General features: G+C 38.1%; 1 protein-coding gene across 1 annotated transcript in view; it reads right to left on the reverse strand.

Annotated features, from left to right (window-relative positions):
• The window catches only part of NF1 (neurofibromin 1), a 388,569-nt gene that overhangs the window by 245,334 nt on the left and 122,242 nt on the right, over window positions 1–20,993 (reverse strand). Inside the window, exons 2-4 of the mRNA XM_007937345.2 lie at window positions 14,884–15,027; window positions 12,823–12,906; window positions 2,053–2,243 (exon numbers count right to left, since the gene is read on the reverse strand). Coding sequence (XP_007935536.1) covers window positions 2,053–2,243; window positions 12,823–12,906; window positions 14,884–15,027 — 419 coding nt within the window. The remainder of the gene's footprint in view (window positions 1–2,052; window positions 2,244–12,822; window positions 12,907–14,883; window positions 15,028–20,993) is intronic.

The following is a 20,993-nucleotide window of genomic DNA, read 5'->3' on the forward strand; positions in this document are numbered from 1 at the left end:
CCTAATAAAAAAAAAAAAAGAAAACAAAACAAAACCCATCATTATGCTGCCTAGAATCTGCAAAACACCGCATAACGTGGATGAACTTGGAGGACATTATGCTGAGTGAAATATATCAGTCACAAAAGGAAAAAAAAAAAAAAAGAAATAGTAAGGCTGATTTAGGGCTACCTTAATGGAAGAGGGTTTAAAGTTTTAATTTTAAATAATTTTCCAGCCCCTATTTGTTAACTTTTATTACCATACTCATTCAGCCAGGGTATTATTATTACTCAGAATACAAAATATTATTACTTGAACAGATTTCATGAAAACATTGTTAGATCACAAAAATTAGCCAAACTATCAATCATGTTATACCATTAAATAAAATTTAAGTTTTCTCTACACCAGTAATTCTGTTGAGAGCTTAAAGAATATTGTTGCTTAGCGTCATGGTTATAGAAATGTCATTTTTTATTAAAAAGAGTGCAAGATTTTGAAGTTAGCCAACTCCCCAAAACAACACAGCACAAATTCTCAAATTATGATATATACTCTCATTCCTATCTCTTGGGAAAAACAACAGAAGAATGAGTAAATGTGACTAATGGAAAGCCACCACTCACACAATGCATACAAGTCAAGAAATGCAGGCACAAATAGCAAACAAAGAAAATTGTTTTTCTCTATTCTATACTATCCTTTGATTCACTAAGTGATTTGACAGAAAATTACTCCATGTTACTTCCCACTTGGTCAAAATTAAGGACCCACTGACTGTTATTGCATGAGAAAGGCAAATTATTTGCATTAAAAACCAGATTCCAGACTCATTAATCTTGGTTCTGATTTTGTCTCATAGAGCACCATCTATAACAATTTTTCCATGTGTAGTTTACACTTATAAAGGACAGAAGTATATGTGTGTGTATGTGTATATATATAATTTCATCAAAATATGGCTAACACAGAAGTATAAGGAAACTCACTAGTATAATGAAATAGACTTGGAGTCAGCCTCATAGCCTGGCTTATAGGCTGAAATTTTGGGTCCACCATTACTTAGTACACTATCTTAATAATCTCCTTGAACATCAATTTGCTTACCTATGAAAAAGGGGAAGTATCACCCACCTTTGAGCGTTTCTGAGAGGTTACACAAAGTATAGCACATGACATAAATGCTCTGTAAAACTTGGAAACTCATAGGGTTTTTAATGTTCATGTATTTAAAACACAGCCCACTTTCCGGAGAATTCTGCTTTGTAATTACCCCCTCCCTAGTGCTCCCTACAGCTAATACAGCTAAAGTTGTTTCCGGTACTCAGATATGGTGATAAAGACCACAACTGTGAGAGCATTCAAATTCTAACTGTTGTTATGTGCCGTCGAGTCAGACCCGACTCATAGCGACCCCTCCTTGGGTTTCCAAGGCAGTATCACTATGGAAGCAGATTGCCCCATCTTCCTTCCAAGGAGTGGCTGGTGGGTTTGAACCGCCAGGCTTCTGGTTAGCAGTCAAGTACCTTAGGCACTATGCCACCATGAACTACTCTTACCAGTTATTCCACCTGGTTGGCTACTTTCATTTAAAGGAATAATACCTTAAAAAGCCACATCAAAAGCTTAGTACTTAAAAAACAAAAGTATACAAAACCCTCGAAAGTTTGAATTACAAATGTACTAGTCATGGGTATACTTTTTTCTAAAATTTAGACCTTAAAGTTTGTAACAGTATACTCATATTTTACTGCACACATTGTAACAAATGACATAATAAACATGTCAAAGAAATTAATGCATAAAATGTCTATGAAAGCCCATATAAAACTCATTTTTTACTTTTATGTAAACAAAAGAAAAGAATTCAATGGTAGTGTTTTCTATTACACTACTACAACAATCCTGGTGGTTCAAGCCCACTAGCCACTCCTCGGAAGGAAGATGGGGCAATCTACTTCCGTAGTGATACTGCCTTGGAAACCCAAGGAGGGGTCGCTACAGTCGGGTCCGACTCAACAGCACACAACAACAACAACACAACAATCCTATGAGGATTTATACACTAACCTGGTAGAAATGCGACTAAAGACAGCATTGAAGTTGTTGCAGCTGAGAGAAAATAACACCCCAGAGGCTGAATTCCGAAGTTCAGCTGCATGTTGGTTTCCTTCTCGACAGGTGTGAAGAAAATGGCAGATTTCCGGTAGCAACTGTTTGACCAGCATCGTTTCATCTAATCTCATTGTGTCCTTTGGTTGCTAAAATAGAAATAATTACTTATTTCTAAAACTTTCTTAATTTGACATATAAACATGGTAATATCACTTTTTCAACTTTCCATTTTGGAGAATTTCAAACATACATAACAATTGAAATAGTATAATGAATATCTATAGACCCATCATCTAGATTCAACATTTTACTACATTTGCTGTTATCTGTCTATAAAAACCAAAACCAAACTAGTTTGTCAATTCTGACTCAAGGCAATACCATGTGTTACAGGGTAAAACTGCACTCGGGGGTTTTCAAGGCTGTGATCTTTCTGAAGTAGAATGCCAGACCTTTCTTCTGAGGTGCCCTTCGACAGGTTCAAGCTGTCAACCTTTCAGTTAGTAGTTGAGCACTTAACCCTATGTACCACCCAAGGACTTTATAGCTATCCATAAATAGCATAGAAAAGATTATTCCACCTTCACCCATTATGGGTTGAACTGTATCCCCAAAAAATGTGTGCTGTAAATCCTCCTAATCCAAATGCCTATGGTAAAGAGCTCTAGTGGCACAGTGGTTAAAGACTCAGCTGCTAACTAAAAGGTCATCAGTTTGAACCCACCCACATCTCTGTAGGAGAAAGAAGAGGCAGTCCGCTTCTGAAAAGATTTACAGCCTTGGAAACCCTATCGGGCATTTCTTGTTGGTCTTGCAAAAGTCTAAAATGCAATCTCCTGTGTCATATCTACCACCAACACCGTATTTTCAAACGACCAATGCTTCTTTTGTGTTTCCAACTTTCACATTCCATAACAATCAATACATTTTGATTGTAGTTTCGGTCATTTTCAGATTGCAGAAGTTGGTAAAACACTTCAATTTCGTCTTCTTTGGCTTTAGTGGTTGGTACATAAATTTGAATAACAGCAGTATTAACCAGTCTTTTTTACAGGCATATGGATATTATATTATCACTTGTACAGCCTTGTACTACAGGACAGATCTTGAAACATTCTTTGTGACAATGAAAGTGATGCCATTCCTCTTCAATGTATCACTCCTGGCATAGTACAACATATGATTGTCTGATTCAAAATGGCCAATACCTGTCCATTTCAGCTCACTAATGCCTATGATATTGACCTTCATGCATCCCATTTCATTTTTGACAACTTCCAATTTTCCTAAATTCATACTTTCTATATTCCACATTCCAATTATGAATGCATGTTTGCAGCTGTTTCTTCCCATTTTGAGTCATGGCCCATCAGCAAATGAAGGTCCCAAAAGCCTGACCCCCACCAATGTCATTAAGGCCAACTCTACTTTGAGGCAGCAGCTCTTCTCCAGTCATATTTTGAGTGCCTTCCAACCTGAGCACCTCATCTTCCAGAACTGTATCAGATGATATTTCAAGACTATTCATTAAGTTTTCTAGTAATACATCAGACAGTGTTTCATTGCTAATCCTAAGGTTTTCACTGGCCAATTTTTCCAGAAGTGGCTAGCCCCATCCTTCTTCCCACTCTGTCTTAGTTTGGAGGCTCTGCTGAAACCTGCCCACCATGAGTGACCCTGCTAGTATTTCAAGAACTACTGGCATAACATTCAGCCTCACAGCAATATGCAAGCCACCACAGTACAACAAGGAGATGAGTGATAGACAGACAAGTGTAGGGTATGTCTTAAATCCATCTCTTTTGAGATATAAATGAGCAGATTAAGCAAGGAAGCCCAAAGTGGATGACAGTGAGGGAATACACACCATATGCTCACCAATGAATTTAGGAACAGAAGTTGAAAAAAGACAAGGACCTTCCCGCAGAGTGGAAGAGAGAAAGACAGCCTTCCCCTACAGTCAGTACCTTGAATTCAGACTTTTAGCCTCCCAAACTGTGAAAAAAGAAATGTGTGTTCATTGAAGCCATCCACCTGTGTTAATTCTGTTATAAATCCAAAAACAAAAACAAAACAAACAAAAAAAAAACTTACTGTCATCAAGTTGGATCTGACTCATAGCAACCCCTCCTTGGGTTTCCAAGGTGGTATCACTATGGAAGTAGATTGCCCAACCTTCCTTCCCAGGAGTGGCTGGTGGGTTTGAACCGCCAGGCTTCTGGTTAGCAGTCAAGTGTCTTAGGCACTATGCCACCAGAGCTCCCAGTTCTGTTATAGCAGTCCTAGATAACTAAAACCACCTCTTAATTACTATAAGAAGCCGATCTCCCTCCCTGATGACCTCTTACTTTCCCAGGAATTCTTAGTTTGCTGTGACTTCTTAACAGCCTTATTCATATTCACTGGTGAGTACACTGTGCCATCTGCCTCAACATCCAAATAAATTCCTGGTGGACAAATTAGATATTATTTATTACAAATGAGTTTATTTAAAAAAAAAAAAAAATCAAAGTAAGTTACAAACATCATAATACTTCACTCCTAAGTACTTCAGCATCTCTTGAAAATGAAAAATTCTCCAATAATGTCAATACAAGTATCCAAAGAAAAATAAACAATGTTCTTGTATCCTCTAATACTCAATCTCTATTCAAATTTCCACCACTGCCTGCAAAATGTCTTCCACAGTTTTCTTTTTAACTAGGACCTAAAAAATGTACAGAGATAGCAGCATTATTGTTTTATTCCTTTAGTATGTTCATTCTAGAATAATTTCCCCTCACTTCCCATATTATCACTTTTATTTTTCTATAACTTTTTTTAAGAAACTAGATCAGGTGCCTCACATAATGTTCTATAATCTAGAATTGATCATTTCCTTGTGGTGTAAGTTGTTCTTCTAATTACCGTATTTTCTGTAAACTGGACCTTAAGTCTAACGGTCTGATTACAATCCAGTTAAAACATTTTAAGTAATGCAGTATACTTTCATATTACATCACACTAGGGGCACATAATGTCTGAGAGTCCTCTGTTACTGACACCAAATTTGATCAAATGATGATAACACTCAAACTTTATGCTACAAAAATAAATGTTCCCTTTTACAATTAGCAGACAACCAATAGGTAAGCTATCTTGCAGATATTCTGTTCCACGTTAATATTTCACCTGATGATTTTAGTATCCATATTTAGATAATAATTTTAATAATACTAAGTATGATGGTGAAGAAAAAAAAATTGTATAATTGTATTATGCCCAATTCTGTCACAGTCATTGATGTGCTTTCAGAGGCTAACTAGTGTAACAGAAATAAACAGGTATCATAAAAATCTGCAAAATTCAAGTTAGAATATTTATTTATACATTAACCAAATATTATATATAGATGTTCAAACTAACTCCAATTAGAGTGAAGTAAGTCAATCACAAAACAGCAAATATTTTATTAGTTTATTATTGTAAAAAGCCAAGGAAAGGTTTATATATGGAATTAAACTTTCTTTGTTTATTAGTGGGGGGGGAACACTGCTAGATAAGGAGAGATAAGTATTGATTTGGGTGAAGGGAAGCACAATATACTAAATGTGAGTCATCAACACAGTGTCATTGAGGAAGAGGAAGACATAGAGCGGTACATGGGAGGTACAAACAACAAAGATAAACCCTTTTGCATATATAGTACCGTGTTGTCAGTGATGGCAAATATTGATCCAGGGTGGACAGATGGGTGAACAGGCTGAACAATCAGGTATGTCAATGCAGGTAGTAGTGTGCCCATGACCATGTATAGGGTTGGCAGAAGATGTTTCTACAAGTGTATTTGTATGTGCTGTAAGAATGTCCAGGTACACAGTAAAGCTGACAAGGTACAAGGTTGTGGTGATTTCTTGGCTACAGCCACCTACCCAGAGGGAGTTATTAGTTGGACTTGTGGGCACAGGGCCACAGATGCAGGGGACATCAAGCTCAACTAGCAAAACATAATCCACTAAAACACTGGTCTATGTCCTATTTTGGTAAGTAGAGACAGGGATCTTAAAAGCTTGCAAGTGGCCATCTAGATGCAACGACAGGTCTCCCCTCATCCAGAACCAAGAATGAAGAAAACTAAAGACACATGGAAACAATTAGTCGGAGGGTATAGTAGACCTCAGCCTTTATGATCATGAGACCAGAAGAACCAGACGGTATGCAGCTACCACTGTCAACCACACAGAAACGGATCAGTGTATGAGTTCCTGGATAGGGTGTGAGAACAACGTGGAACAAAACTCAACATCATAAATAAAAGACCAAGTTGGCTGGTCTGATAAGAGCTTTGTGAAACCCCTAAGAAGATGGCACCTAGCTACCCTTGAGGTCTGAAATTGAATTCACTCCTGTGGCTTCCAGTCAAACAATAGATAGGCATATTAGGTGAACATTTACCTCACATAGCTATGCCCCTTGGAGCAATCAATCATGGGAGAACAAAAGTGCAGTATATGCACAGGGAAGAGTTGACTACAGGAAGCAAGTGGGAAGAGAACTGTTACATTGTGGGAAATTGCAATCAATATCATGAGACAAAGTGTGCATGAACTGCTATATGGAAAATGAATTTGCTCTGTAAAGTTTCACCTAAATCACAATGAAAATTTTTTAAAAAATTAACTAATAAACAAAAATTATGAACATTTAATCTTTTGAATAATAAGAAAAACAAAAATCAAATTCTACAAAATTTTACTTATAATACAGTATTTTAAGGGTTTATTCCCTATCAGATATTGGTAAAGGTTAGTTAAAATAGTTAGCTATTCCAAGTATTTGTAAGAGAAACACATACTCAGTACTTCTTAGTATACTGATCCAATTTACTGTAATCTAAAATGAAAAAGAAAAGACATCCATAAAACCACTGACAGTAATCCAAGGAAACACACTACTGAATAACATATACAGCATTATTTTTAAAATTGTAAATTTAATGAAAACAAACAAATTTTCAATAGCAGAACAGAGCAAAGGAATGTATTATTTTAAGTATTATACAAGTTAAACCATGCTCATTTATTAGAATTTCAATGAGGCTATCTCCAAAGACCATCAAATCAGACAAAGCCAATGATTCACATGGCATGGTGTCTATCCTCTCCTCTCTTTACTCTTTGTTTGCTCAAAAGAGATGGACTTAAGACACACCATGTACTACTAATGCTGTCCCATTAACTTAACAAAGACAATCCATTCCCCCAAATGAGATTATAACCACAGGCATAAAAGATAAGATTTACAATACATAATTTGGGGGAACATAATTCAAATCATAACATTCCACCTTTTAGCCCCCAAACATTCATATCCTTGCTTGCAAAACACATTCACCCCATCACATTATCCCAACAGTCTTAAATCAACTCCAAGTCCAAATTCCACCCTGGTATAAAATTCCTCATCATCTATGAACCTATGAAATCTAGAATACAATTGACCTACTTCCAAAATACAATGGTGGAACAGGTACACAGTCGACATTTCCATTACAAATGTGAGAAACTGGAGGGCAAGAAAGGATAACAGGCACAAAAGAAGTCCAAAACCCAACAGAACAAGCTCTCAAGAGTTAAAAAATAATCCTCTGTTCTTTGGAATCATGTGGGCAATGGCCCTTTCCTCCAAACTCTGGGTGTTGGCCATGCCTTCTGGATTCTGTGGGGAGGCTCCTCAGCCCTGGGCTTCATCTCTGCTCTCTCAGATGCCAACTCAGCTTCCTTGGCTTTGTTGTTGTTGTTAGGTGCCGCCAGGTCGTCTCCGACTCATAGTGACCCTACGCACAGCAGAACAAAACACCACCCGATCCTGAGCCAGCTCCATGATTCTTGCTATACCTGAGCCCATCATCACTGCCACCGGGTCAGTCCATCTTGTTGAGGGCCTTCCCCTCTTTCATTGACCCTCCACCTTACCAAGCATGACATCCTTGTCCAGGGAATGGTCCCTTCTGACATGACTAAAGTAGGTGAGATGAAGTCTGGCCATTCTCACCTCCAAGGAACATTCTGCCTGCACTTCCTCCAGGGAAGACCTGTTAGTTCTTTCTGCAGTCCATAGTACTTTCAGAATTCTTCGCCAACACCATACACACACACAAAAAAAGCATCAACTTTTCTTCGGTTCTCCTTATCATTATCCAGCTCTCACATGCATATGAGGCGACGGAAAATACCATGGCTTTTGTCAGGCGCACCTTAGTCCTCAAAGAGACATCTTTGCTCTTCAGCACTTGAAAGAGGTCATTTGCAGCCGATTTGCCCAGTGCTATACATCATCTGATGTCCTGACTGCTGCTTCCATTGGAGTCAATTGTAGAACCAAGCAATGTGAAGTCTTTGACAATTTCAATCTTTTCTCCATTTATTTATTTATTTATTTCTTGGGCACAGCAGCCTTGCCTCCTCAGCTTTGAGTGAGGGCTCCATCCCCTGAAACACCTTAACAGCAGCCCCACTGGAATCAAGTTTGTGAAGATTTGACACTTTGAGATACAGGAGACTGTGGCTCCACCAATTCAAATGCAGCAGGTCCTGCTTCGTGAGCTCATTCCAATAGTTTGGTTTTCTGAGCTGCTCCTTTTCTCTTCTTGGAGGACAAGAGATGTAGCTCCTTTGGCTTCTTTCTTATCCATAGAATTCTGAGAAGCAGACAGTGTTTCTCTTTTCATTTTTTTTCCTCTGTCACCTTTGGTCTCAGCTGATTAGTTTTCTGCTGTGGTCATTGGTTAAATCCATCAGTCAAACACTTAATCTCTTAAACAAAAGATTGTGTAGCCATGTCCTTCGTGAACATTCTAATGTAATTAGTTACAAACTACGACAACAGAATTTTCCCCATCTTTAAATTCCATTTTCATTTTGTGTGGCTCATTTTTAAGTCCATCTCTATTCCTCTCACATTTTAGTATAAGCAGCAAGGAGAAACCAAGTGGCTCCTTTAAGATCTTGTTTAGAAATCTCCTCAGATGTCTAAGTTCATTACTTACAAGTTCTACATTCTACCAAACATTTTAACATAATTCAGACATATTCTTTGCATAAAAAATTATCACCTTTCCTCCACTATCCAATCACATTTATCATTTTCTTTTAAAGCCTCACCAGAAGTACATTTAATGTCCACATTTATAGCAACATTCTGTTGCTGGCACCATATGTATTATCTAAGTCCTTATTTTCTCTGTAGCTCTCCTCACTTCCTTCTGAGCCCTCACCAGAAATCCCTTTGATTCTATAATTCTATCAACAGTCTCATCAAGGCAATCTAGGATTTTACTCTTAGGTATCTTACAACTATTACAGCCTCTATTCATTATTCAATTCCAAAATAGCTTCCACATTTTAGGTCCCTGTTACAGGAACAACTGACTCTTCTAGTACCAAATTCTGTCTTCATTATCTAGTGCTGCTGTATCAGAAATACCAAAAGTTGGTGGCTTTGACAAATAGAATTTTATTTCCTCACAGTTTAGGAGGCTAGATGTTTGAATTCAGAGTGCTGGCTCTAGGGAATGGCTTTTTATGTTGGCTCTGGAGGATGGTCCTTGACTCCTTTTCAACATCTGTGGGCCCAGTGTTCCTCGAGGATCTCCATGTGTCTTGGCATCAATCTTGCCCCACATCTAGGAGGTTCTCAACCCAAGAAACCTGGATTCAAATGAGATGCACTCTACTCCTGGCTCTTCTTTCTTGGCGGTACTGAGGTCCTTCTCTGCTTACTTCTCTCTCCTTTTATCTCTTATAAGAGGAAAAGATGATGCAGACCACCCCAGGGAAATAACTCTTAGATAAGGGCTATGACCTGAGTAACGTGTTGCATCCCACCCTAATCCCCTTACAAGTAAGTGGCTCATCATATCAGATCACATCATGGGGGATGATTACATCATTATAGAACAGCCAAATCACTAAGAATCACAGCCCAGCCAAGCTGACACATATTTGGGGGGAATAAAACTCAATCCATGACAACTAGTTTACCCACTATTTAGAGAGAAAACTTATAAACACTGTCCGATAATTCTGGAATGCACTCACTTCTCACTTATCAACATGGTCAGAGTATAAAGACTAGGTCATTAGTGAAAATTGGTATTATATGATAATGGAGGATGAACACCTCAGATCACAAAATAGAAATGACTACATAAAGTACAGTGAATTACTTTGTATGGCCATAGTCTCTGAAATCCCATCAGACAACTGAGTGGGGCTATGCACATATGAGGTGCTTGTGACCCACCAAGGAGACTAGATAGCTTGTCAATGATATTAGTAAGGTGAATGGAACCCTTGGGGAGGTGTTGTTGTTGTCGTTGTTGTTATGTGCCGTCGAGTCAGACCCAACTCCTAGCGACCCCTCCTTGGGTTTTCAAGGTGATATCACTACAGATACTTCCTTCCAAGGAGTGGCTGGTGGGTTTGAACCGCCAGCCTTTTGATTAGCAGTCAAGTGCCTTAGGCACTATGCTACCAGAGCTCCAATTTGTGGAGGTAAGACTGTAAAAATAAGGCATACAGATCTTGGGGACTGGCCATCCCAGAGGTAGAAAGTAGGATCCCACTACCATAAGGAAGAAACAGAGGTAAGCACATCCTTTGGACCTGAGATTACTGTACTAAAATTCCTTGATCGAGGAGACAGAGAGCTGTGATACCAGAGATGGAAAGACAGTGAGAAGCAGCAGAAACAGTGGCAGAGGGAGCAGAACACCAGGAGACCAGCATGAAGCAGAGCAGTGGGCTTCCCAGATCACGGAGTGAGAAAACTGAGTGCCTTCAGGCAGAAGGCTTGCTGGTGAAGTAGGGTGCCTCTCTGAGCACCTATCAACAGAGTTAAAAGAGCTTTATAACACCTGCTGAAGCAGGGCAGAGGCCAAATGGCCACAGGGCCTAGAGGCCAAAGCCAGAAAGAAGTGTGCTTGTGGCATGGTTGAGAAGAAACTATCCTGATATAAATAAAAACTATACCCTGAGTTGTTTCTGATCCTGAATTGTAACCTGTTACTATTCAATTCTTATAAACCCCTTAATCATGAGCACTGTCTGTGAGTTCTGTGTGGCCAGTGCAATGAATTATGAAATTCAGCAGAGAAGTAGAAAGTACAATGGGTAGGACTGTCATCGTCTGATTGGTAAAAAGGTTGGAGGGTAGATGCATGTCTGACTTCCTCCTCATAGGAATTAGCTTGGACTGCTGATGTTGATCTTAATCCTCCCCACACCTTGTGAAGTTAAAGGATGCCATATGATGGCTGCCCCAATGCCATTTTTTCATTGTTGTTGTTATGTGCCCTCAAGTCGGCTCCGACTCATAGCGACCCCTCCTTGGGTTTCCCAGGCAGTATCTCCAGGGAAGTAGATTGCCCAACCTTCCTTCTGAGGAGTGGCTGGTGGGTTTGAACCGCCACCCTTCTGGCTAGCAGTCAAGTGCCTTAGGCACTATGCCACCAGAGCTCCTATTTTTACATTACATCATTATGTAACTGCAAAACCACTCAGAATCATGGCCATGCCAAGTTGACACATAACCTTAACCATCATAGGCAGTGTTACTCTCATCTCAAGCCTTGCACCCTGGCATTTGCTGCTGCCAGACATACATTGTTAATTCACTAGGTAGTTGGATAACAGATTTTTTACTATTATCATTTGTCTCATATTGTCATAGTTGATAAGTGAGGAGTAGGTGTATAGTCAAAGGTCAACAAAATGTTTAATACATTATGCTTAGATTTTGTGGCCAAGAAGTTTAAATACCTCCCTGCCGTATACAATTCTGTGAATACAATTTTTTTTTTTTTTCCCAATTCCTTGTTCTACTCCTTCCCCAAAAACTTTTGAACATTTCCTCTCTTTTCGACCACACAATCACTCTGGATAAATTAAAGTTCTCCCATGTAAGTTTACTACAGACAACTATAACATACGGGCAAAAGAGAAGCAATTCTGAATAAAAACCAAAACGTCTGCCAAAAGAAGGGAGAATATAAGAAACGTATTAACTGTAGAATATACTAAATAGATCATTAAAGTTGAAATACTTCATTTATTTATTTATTCAAACTCCCACCATGTTCCAGATATAATTATGGCTGAAGTATAGAAACACTTTGCTTCACATAACAGAAGAGGTCTTAAAAAAGTTCAAATTAAGTCATAGCTGAATTTCTTTGTACACAACTACTCTTACACATATATTTTTTATGTTTATATTTGCACATAAGTGTTTTGATTATGCTTTTAACTTTCTAAAGTTCTGTTTCATACAGATTTGAGAAGTACAACATTACAATCAAATTCATACAGGGAGAAAACCTTACTTTTGGTCTTTAGCATCACATTCTTTCACAGCTACGCAATACTATAGATATAACATTATCAGAAGAAATTAAATAGTAATTCCTTCATAAAATCTTTTCTAAAAAACTCAAAAGGGAAATGGATGTGGTTTAAACTTAAACTTTATAAGTAAACTTAGTATCTATCTAATTTTAAAAAGATGAGACATTAACTTTCTCTTGAAGGATAGTCTGTGCCACAGGTCAGGTCTATTAACAAAATTCATATGTATATGTTGTAGATAAAAAGTCCTCCTTGTTCACACCTATATTCTGGTAAATGAGATCATTTTCAAGACTGAATTCACAAAACTACCAACTTACATAAGGAAGGATTTACTCACCCCAGCAAGACATTTTTCCAGTGTATCCAATATAATCAACTGAGAGAGATATAAATTCTTTTCAGCAGCTTCTCCAAATATTCTCTAAAAGAAAAGATATTCAGAACACTAAAGTTGGGTGACACTTTCCACTACAAATCGGCACACATCTGAAAAGTGAAGGACTGAAGATCAAGAAAAATCAATGGTCTTCCTTTTTATCTCCCAGTGTATACTATATCAAAATCTACTATCTTTTGTTCATCCTGATACTCACACAAAATAAATTCTTATGTAGAGAGCAATGCTGGCATTTATTAGAGTCTGCCATTACCATTCCATCATGAAAAGATGTTGCTTTAGGTTTGTTATTGTTGTTTGTTGTTATGTGCCGTCGAGTCAGCCCTGACTCATAGTTTTAGGTTTAGGGGTTAAAAATATGTAGGATTTAGACACAGGTATATCAATCTGTACCAGAATCTACAGCAGAGCATTTAACCACACACTTATGCCACAAAATAACTCAAATTAATTATTATATATAGCAACAAAATGTTCCACCACCAATTACAGTAAATTTTAAGTATTCATTATCCTTCAATTGAATACTATACTCTGTTTACTAACAGGAGCTTACAGTTTCTAAAATTTAGTTTATTCAATAAGCACTAAATGAATGCCAGTATCACAATACTGCAAGCTCTGGCAGCGTAGTGACTAAGGCATTTGACTGCTAACCAGAAGGCTGGCGGTTCAAACCCACCAGCCACTCCTCGGAAGGAAGTCTGGACAATCTACTTCCGTAGTGATTCTGCCTGGGAAACCCAAGGAAGGGTCACTATGAGTCTGATCCAACTTGACGGCAGTGAGTATATCACAATACTGTTTTTGTCTTGAAAAGGGGGTCCCAAATTTTAAAATATTTTCAATCTAACTAGGAAAATGATCACATATTTATATGTGCAAAATATTATCCCTGTGTTCCACACACCATGCAACAGAAGAGCTCCACAAAATAATAAATGTATCTCTATAAATTACTTTATATACTTATAAGATTATGTTTTTAAAAAGTAAATATGTTTTTTTTCCATAAAACAGAAGCGTTATAAGGCAAATGACTACATCTCCATATGATCAGTTTTCTAAGTCTGAGGTATTGCTTTCTTAACAGAAAACATATTAAATGTGGTATGACTATAAAAATTGGACTTCATAATCTACAACCAGAACTCAGAGTCAGAACTGAGTCAAAGTGACACAAATTGAGATTATTAAGTGCTACAGACGAGCAGTTTGGAATTAATCACAAAAACATCCAGATCAATTGCTCTGAACTTAATGTGAAGGAGATTTGAGGCAGGAATTGACAGAGAGAAAGGAATCACCTCAGACAGAGACAAAAGAACGATATGTTCAAGGCCCAGAGAAAGGACAATTAGAGCACCTTCAAGTCTAAGCAATGTAGAAAGATTTTATAAAATCTGAAATAAAAAGCCACTGAAATTTTGACAGTGAAAAGACTTAATGAAACTGGTATTTGAGAAAAACTGTTTAAACAATTAGTTCTTTAATTACTATAGGATGTGTCACAGATTACAGAAGGAAAAAAATATATAAGTACCTTCATAAAAATCAATCTCACATTTTAGGACTACAAGGTCGTATACTGTTTATCATCTAATTAGGGCCAGGACAATCTGACAAATAAACACTCAAATAAGAAGCTAAACAAAACAGTTTAAAAGATTACTATGATCCACTCATATATGATACAATCTATATTAAACCTTAATTTCTAAAATTAAGAAAAGGATATAGGGTTAACAAATAATTTCTGAAAATTAGAAAAGGATAACAAATAAGGGAAGTTTCTAAGGGAAAGTATCAAAAGGCAAAATGAAAGTTAAAAAGTTACCTGTGTCATTCACAAAATAAGGTGACGGATTATACCCAGAAGTCAACAGAAAATTACTTTTCACACTTCAAAATATGCTGCTCCAAATTTTTAAATAAAAACAAAGTAGTAATGTAAAATCCTGCCACCTCCCTCCCAAAGAAAGTGGTAACTCAAATACTCACCATATTGTTAACATTCTTTAAGATAGTTGTGAGGCCGCTTATAACCAAAGAAAACTTGTATTTGGAAATATTGATAAGACATTCCTTGTTGTGTTCAGTACTGACTTTGGTATGTGTGTTCTGCTGTCCTGTTTTTATCGGAAGCTAAGGGAAAAAAAAACAAATGGTAAGAGCTTATACTTGAAAATGACTAAAAAACTATTTCTCACTGAAAATCGTGAAAATCTTTTCTAGGAAAATTTTACAGTTAACCTGTATTTTTATTTTAAATTCAAATTTTCAACACACACACACATACAGATACACACACACGTACATATGTTGTTGTTATGTGCCGCTGAGTCGGATCCCACTCATAGTGACCCCTCCTTGGGTTTCCGAGGCAGTATCGCTACGCAAGTATATTGCCCCATCCTCCTTTCCAGGCCAATGGGTTTGAACCGCCAGCCTTCTGTTTAGCAGTCAAGTGAAGTGCCTTAGGCACTATGCTACCAGAGCTCCTATATATACAAATATACATATACACCTACACACACACACGTATTAACAATTATATCAAATATGAAATTATTTGGAAATTTCTATTTTTGTAGTTTCATTTCTACCAAAAAACCAAACTCACAGCCATGGATTCGACTCATAGTGTCCCGTCCTTGAGTTTCCAAAGCAGTATCTCTATGAAAGTAGATTACCCAATCTGCCTTCCAAGGAGTGGCTAATGGTTTTGAACCACCAGTCTTCTGGTTAGCAGTCAAATACCTTAGGCACTAAGCAACCAGAGCTCCTTTCTATCTATAAAATTAAATCCCTTAGCCACACCCCACAAAAGAAAATGCTGATCAATCACATAAATAAAGCTAATTCCTAGTAGCTAAAAATTATTTTAGAGAAGGTCTTGCTTGCTATAAAATGAACACAACCCCTCCTGTATACACTGGATTCAGCACTTAAAAAAAAACCTGAAACCAGGCAAATCTATGTCCCCAGACTTCTTGTCAATACCGGCAATAACTACAGATTTTCGGAAATGATAACAACAACTGTGTTATCTGAAACCAACACAGCAAGACTGACTCAGGTAAGATGTTGTTGTTGTTGTTGTTGTTAATGTGCCATCCAGTGGGCACTCGTAGCCACCCTGCCTTGATTTCCGAGGCAGTATCACTACAGAAGTAGATTGCCCAGTATAACCTCATTTACACAGCTGAGGGAGTAACAGAACAAAGAGATAAAACTCCATGGGGGGAAAAGTCCTTTGAGAGGATTACTTTTACATTTATTACAGAATGAGTTAAGTCACACTGTCTAGAAGCTCATCCCTACTCTGTTCAAAGTAGCATTCTGTATTTAAAGCAAAATGAATATACTACTATTTAAATTTTAGACCCTGGTAATGCTCTGGTGGTGTAGTACCTAAGGCATTTGACTACTCACCAGAAGGCTGGCAGTTCAAACCCATCAGCCACTCCTCAGAAGGAAGGTTGGGCAATATACTTCCATACTGATACTGCCTTGGAAACCCAAAGAGGGGTCACTATGAGTCGGATTCGACTCCAGGGCAGTGAGTTTTTTGGAATGCTCCTGGTGAGGTTCCTCTATTTGGTAGTAGGGGTAGAGAATCCTTGTCTAACCTTCTCAATTCTAAAGGTAGAAAAAAAACTTGGCATGGCCAAGTTGCCTTAATCAGTTAATTTTTTTTAAGAGCTCTGGTAGCATAGGACCTACGGCACTTGACCAAAAGCCTGGAGGTTCAAACCCACCAGCCACTCCTTGGAAAAAAGGTTGGGCAATCTACTTCTGTAGCGATACTGCCTCAGAAACCCAAGGAGGGGTCACTATGAGTCAGGTCTGACCTGATGGCACGTAACAATAACAACAACAATTTAATATTAAATAGATATTAAATAAAAGACGGGCATATTTGGGGCTTGGGGGATGGGCAGAAGAGAAGCTACAGAACTACATGATGTTAAGGATACAGAAGGTGGAGGAAATTAAGTGAAATATTAAAAAAGGAAATTTTTGAAAACTAGTGGCTGCAAAGTAGCATCTGAATCTCCCAAATCCACCCATAAAAGCAACAGAGAAACTAGACTACCAAAACCACAAACCCACAGACACTATCTACATCGAAACAAGGGAACAAAAAAATCTAAAATATGAGCAAGTAGGAACAAACCACTGAAAGCAACCAAATTGATGTGGTATCAGTATCTGTGCAAGAGAAAGGAGAGGGAAGCAGAATGCCTGATGGACCTGAGAGGCAGAAAGTCCCAAAAATGTATTATATACTCAATAAAAGACACCTACCCAAACCAAAGCCACCACTATCGAGTCAGTTCTGATTCATGGCAGTTGCCATACCGTTTCTAAAGCTGTAAATCTTTACAGAAGCAGATTGCCTCATCCTTCTCCCACAGAGCCACGGGTGGATGCGAACTACCAACCTTTTGGTTAGCAGCCCAATGCCTTAAACCACAGCACCATCCAAGCACCTTAATAAAAGACACACACACACACACACACACACACACACACAAAAAAAACCCACCTCACTGCCATCAAGTCGATTCCAACTCACAGCAACCCACCATTGGATTTCCAAGGCAGTAAATCTTTACAGAAGTATATTGACTGGCCGGTATTCCTTCCACGGAGTGGTTGGTTGAACCACCAACCTTCTGGTTAACAGTCAAATGGCTTAGGCACTACACCACCAGAGCTCCAGCAGGCTAATATTACTATAAACATTACTGTAACAAAGGCAGTTCCAATTTGTAGGGAAGAATTTGACTGGGGAAAAGATGACTCCTCAGAGTAGAGAATGCCTTAATGATAGAGTAAAGCTTTCGGGACCTCCGTTGGCTGATGTGGCACAATTAAAAATGAAAAACAGAGGCAAATACCCATTAATAATTGGAACATGGAATGTATGAAGTATGAATCTAGGAAAATTGGAAGTTATCAAAAATGAAATGGAACACATAAAGATCGATACCCTAGGCATTAGCAAGGTGAAATTGACTGGCTTTCGCCATTTTGAATCAGACAATCATATGATCTACTATACCAGGAATGACAAATTCAAGAGGAATTGTGTGGCATTCATCATCACAAACAGTGTTTCAAGATCTGTCCTGAAGTACAACACTGTCAGTAATAGGATTAATAACCATACCCCTTCAAGGAAGACCAGTTATTATTACTATCTAAATTTACACACCAACCACCAAAACCAAAGATGAGGATATTGAAGATTTCCAACAACTTCTGCAACCTGAAATTGATTGAACATGCAATCAAGATGTGTTGATCATCATTGGTGACTGGAATGCAAAAGTTGCAAAGAATAGTCACCATTAGTTGGAAAATGTGGCCTTAGAGGTAGAAATAACGCTAGAGATAGCACGACAGAATTTCGCAAGACCGACAACTCATGTATTGCAATTACCTTTTCTCAACAATATAAGCAACAACTATACACGTGGACTTCACCAGATGGAATGCACAGGAATCAGACTGACTACATTTGTGGCAAGAAATGATGGAGTTCAATATCTTTGGCCAAAACAAGGTCAGGAGCTGATTATGGAACAGACCATCAAATGCTCATATTCACGTTTCAAGCTGAGTTGAAGACAACTAAAAAAAGTCCACGAGAGATAAAATATGACCTGGGTAATATCCATCCTAAATTTAGAGACCATTTAAAGAAAATATTTGATCCTTTGAACATCAGTGACTGAAAACTAGAGGAACTGTAGGATGACATCAAGAATATCGGCCATGGGTTCCAGTAAGATGGCAGAATAGGCAGAAAGACTGCATAGACCCTCTTCAACAAAGAAAAGGAGAATCAATTAACACAGATACAGAAGATAATCCTGGACCCCTGAGCTTTGAAGGGAAAGATATAAAAGTGGACTAAACTCCAAATAGCAGAAGAATTTGCATGAAAACACTAAAAAAGGAGACATACGGAGCTGTGGCCTGGCAGCAACCCTGATGGCACAGACAGCTTGGATATTGCTGAGTGCTGGTAGAACCTAAGAATTAACCTAAAAATCGGCCCTACCAGCCGGGGACTGCACAGATGACTGCTCTGGTGGCTGATGAATAAAAGGGGAAGCAGCAAAGAGGAAGGCGGGCTAAGCACTTTTGCACATCCAGACTGCAAAGCCATCTTGAATGTTTACAAGTGGTTGGACCATTTTGGGTATTTAAAGCAACAGCATTCTCCCAGATTCCATGGACTTAAGAACAGGCTCTACTTGCTAGGAATCACAAGAACATTCCGAATGCAGATGACTGAAAAGGTGTGACATTCCTCTTGTTACTCTTACACCCCACACCGTCTTGGTGAACAAAGATGTGGCCAACCCTCACTCCCACCCACCTTCTAGGCCGGCAGGAGTTCCATTCCAGCCTGTGTGCTCAGATGGAGCCTGGGTGCCCTGACCTGACTTTTTTTCTTTTTTCTAGTTTTTTATTATTACTTGTGTCCTTTTTATTATTATTCTTTATTATTCCCTTCCTAGGTTTTAGTTTTAAGCTTTTTTTGTTTTCCCTGCTCCTGGTTGCAATTTTTTTTCATTCTCATGGTTAATCCCGTTCCTTGTTTTTCTTTTTGCATTTTTCCCATTTTTTCTTCATTATTCTCCTTCAATACCTTTTTTCTCTTATTGCCTTGTCCCCAGATATTGCAATGTTCCCCCTGCCTTTTTTTCTTTTTTCTGGTTACTGTTCCTGTGTGATTACACAGTGTGTTTTTTGTCCATAATGCTTTTATTTTTTGATGGTTATTCAATTGTTATTTCTGTCTGAGTGGGAGACAGCAACAGGCCCCATACGATACAACTACACCCACATATCCTGCAGCTTCAGTTACTGACTACAGCCACCACTTCCTTCTTCACCAATGGGCCAACAATAAACCACCACCGAGAAAAACCTGACCCACACTTAGCTGTTCTTCACAAACACTTAACAGAGGTCTAAATACAACAACGTCACAATGTCTCAGAGACAAGAGACCAACACAGTCCATACAAAGAAGCAAGATTAAGTGGTAGAAACAAGGGAGAAAGATAAAGACCCAGAACACATCCCTGAGGAAGAAGCAGCATTGGAACTCTCTGATAAGGAATTGAAAAAAATTAAATCTAGGTATCTTCAAAAGATTGAGAGACAGACCACAGAAAACACAGAAAAAACTCTAGAAGAATTTTGGAAGAAAATACAAGAACACTATGACAAAATAAATGAAAAATCAGAAATGACTAAAAATCTACACATAGAAATCAAAAAGATTAATACTAAATTGTCAAAAATAGATAACACATTGAAAGGGCAAAGGAGTAGAACTAATGCAATGGAAGACAGAATTAATGAGATTGAAGACAAATACCTGAATACTTCTTTGGATAGGGATCAATCAGAAAAAAGATCAAAACAAAATGAAGAAAGCCTAATGTTCATGTGGGATACCATCAAAAGGAATAACCAACATGTGACTAGATTTCCAGAACAGGAAGAAAAAAATAAAACCACTGAGAAAATTGTCCAAGATTTGTTGGAGGAGAACTTCCCTGATATGATGAAAGATGAGAATATATCCATTCAGGAAATCCAATGAACCCCAAACAGGATAGATTCCAAAAGAAAATCACCAAGACATATAATCAGCAAACTCATCAAAACCAAAGATAAAGACAAAATCCTGAAAGCAGCACAGGAAAAACAAAAAGTTACAAAGACAAGCAGTAAGAATAAGCTCTGATTTCTCAGCAGAAACCATGCAAGCGAGAAGGCAATGGGATGGTATATATAAGACCCTGAAAGAGAAAATTTTTCAACCAAGAATTATATACCCGGCAAAACTGTCCCTCAAATATGATGGTGAAATCTAGATTTCTAGATAAGCAGAAACTAAGGGAATCTGTTAAAACCAGACCAACCTTACAAGAGATACTAAAGGGAAACCTTTGAACAGAGAACCAAAAATACCAAACAACAACCAACCATTAATACACAAGATGACATAACCCAGAAACCACAGCTATGGACATATCAAAAGTAAAATAAGCTTACAAGATTATAAACAGGGAACC

Source organism: Orycteropus afer, unplaced genomic scaffold, assembly GCF_000298275.1.
Source record: "Orycteropus afer afer isolate SDZICR_OR568_19922 unplaced genomic scaffold, OryAfe1.0 scaffold00042, whole genome shotgun sequence".
NCBI classification, from domain to species: domain Eukaryota; kingdom Metazoa; phylum Chordata; class Mammalia; order Tubulidentata; family Orycteropodidae; genus Orycteropus; species Orycteropus afer.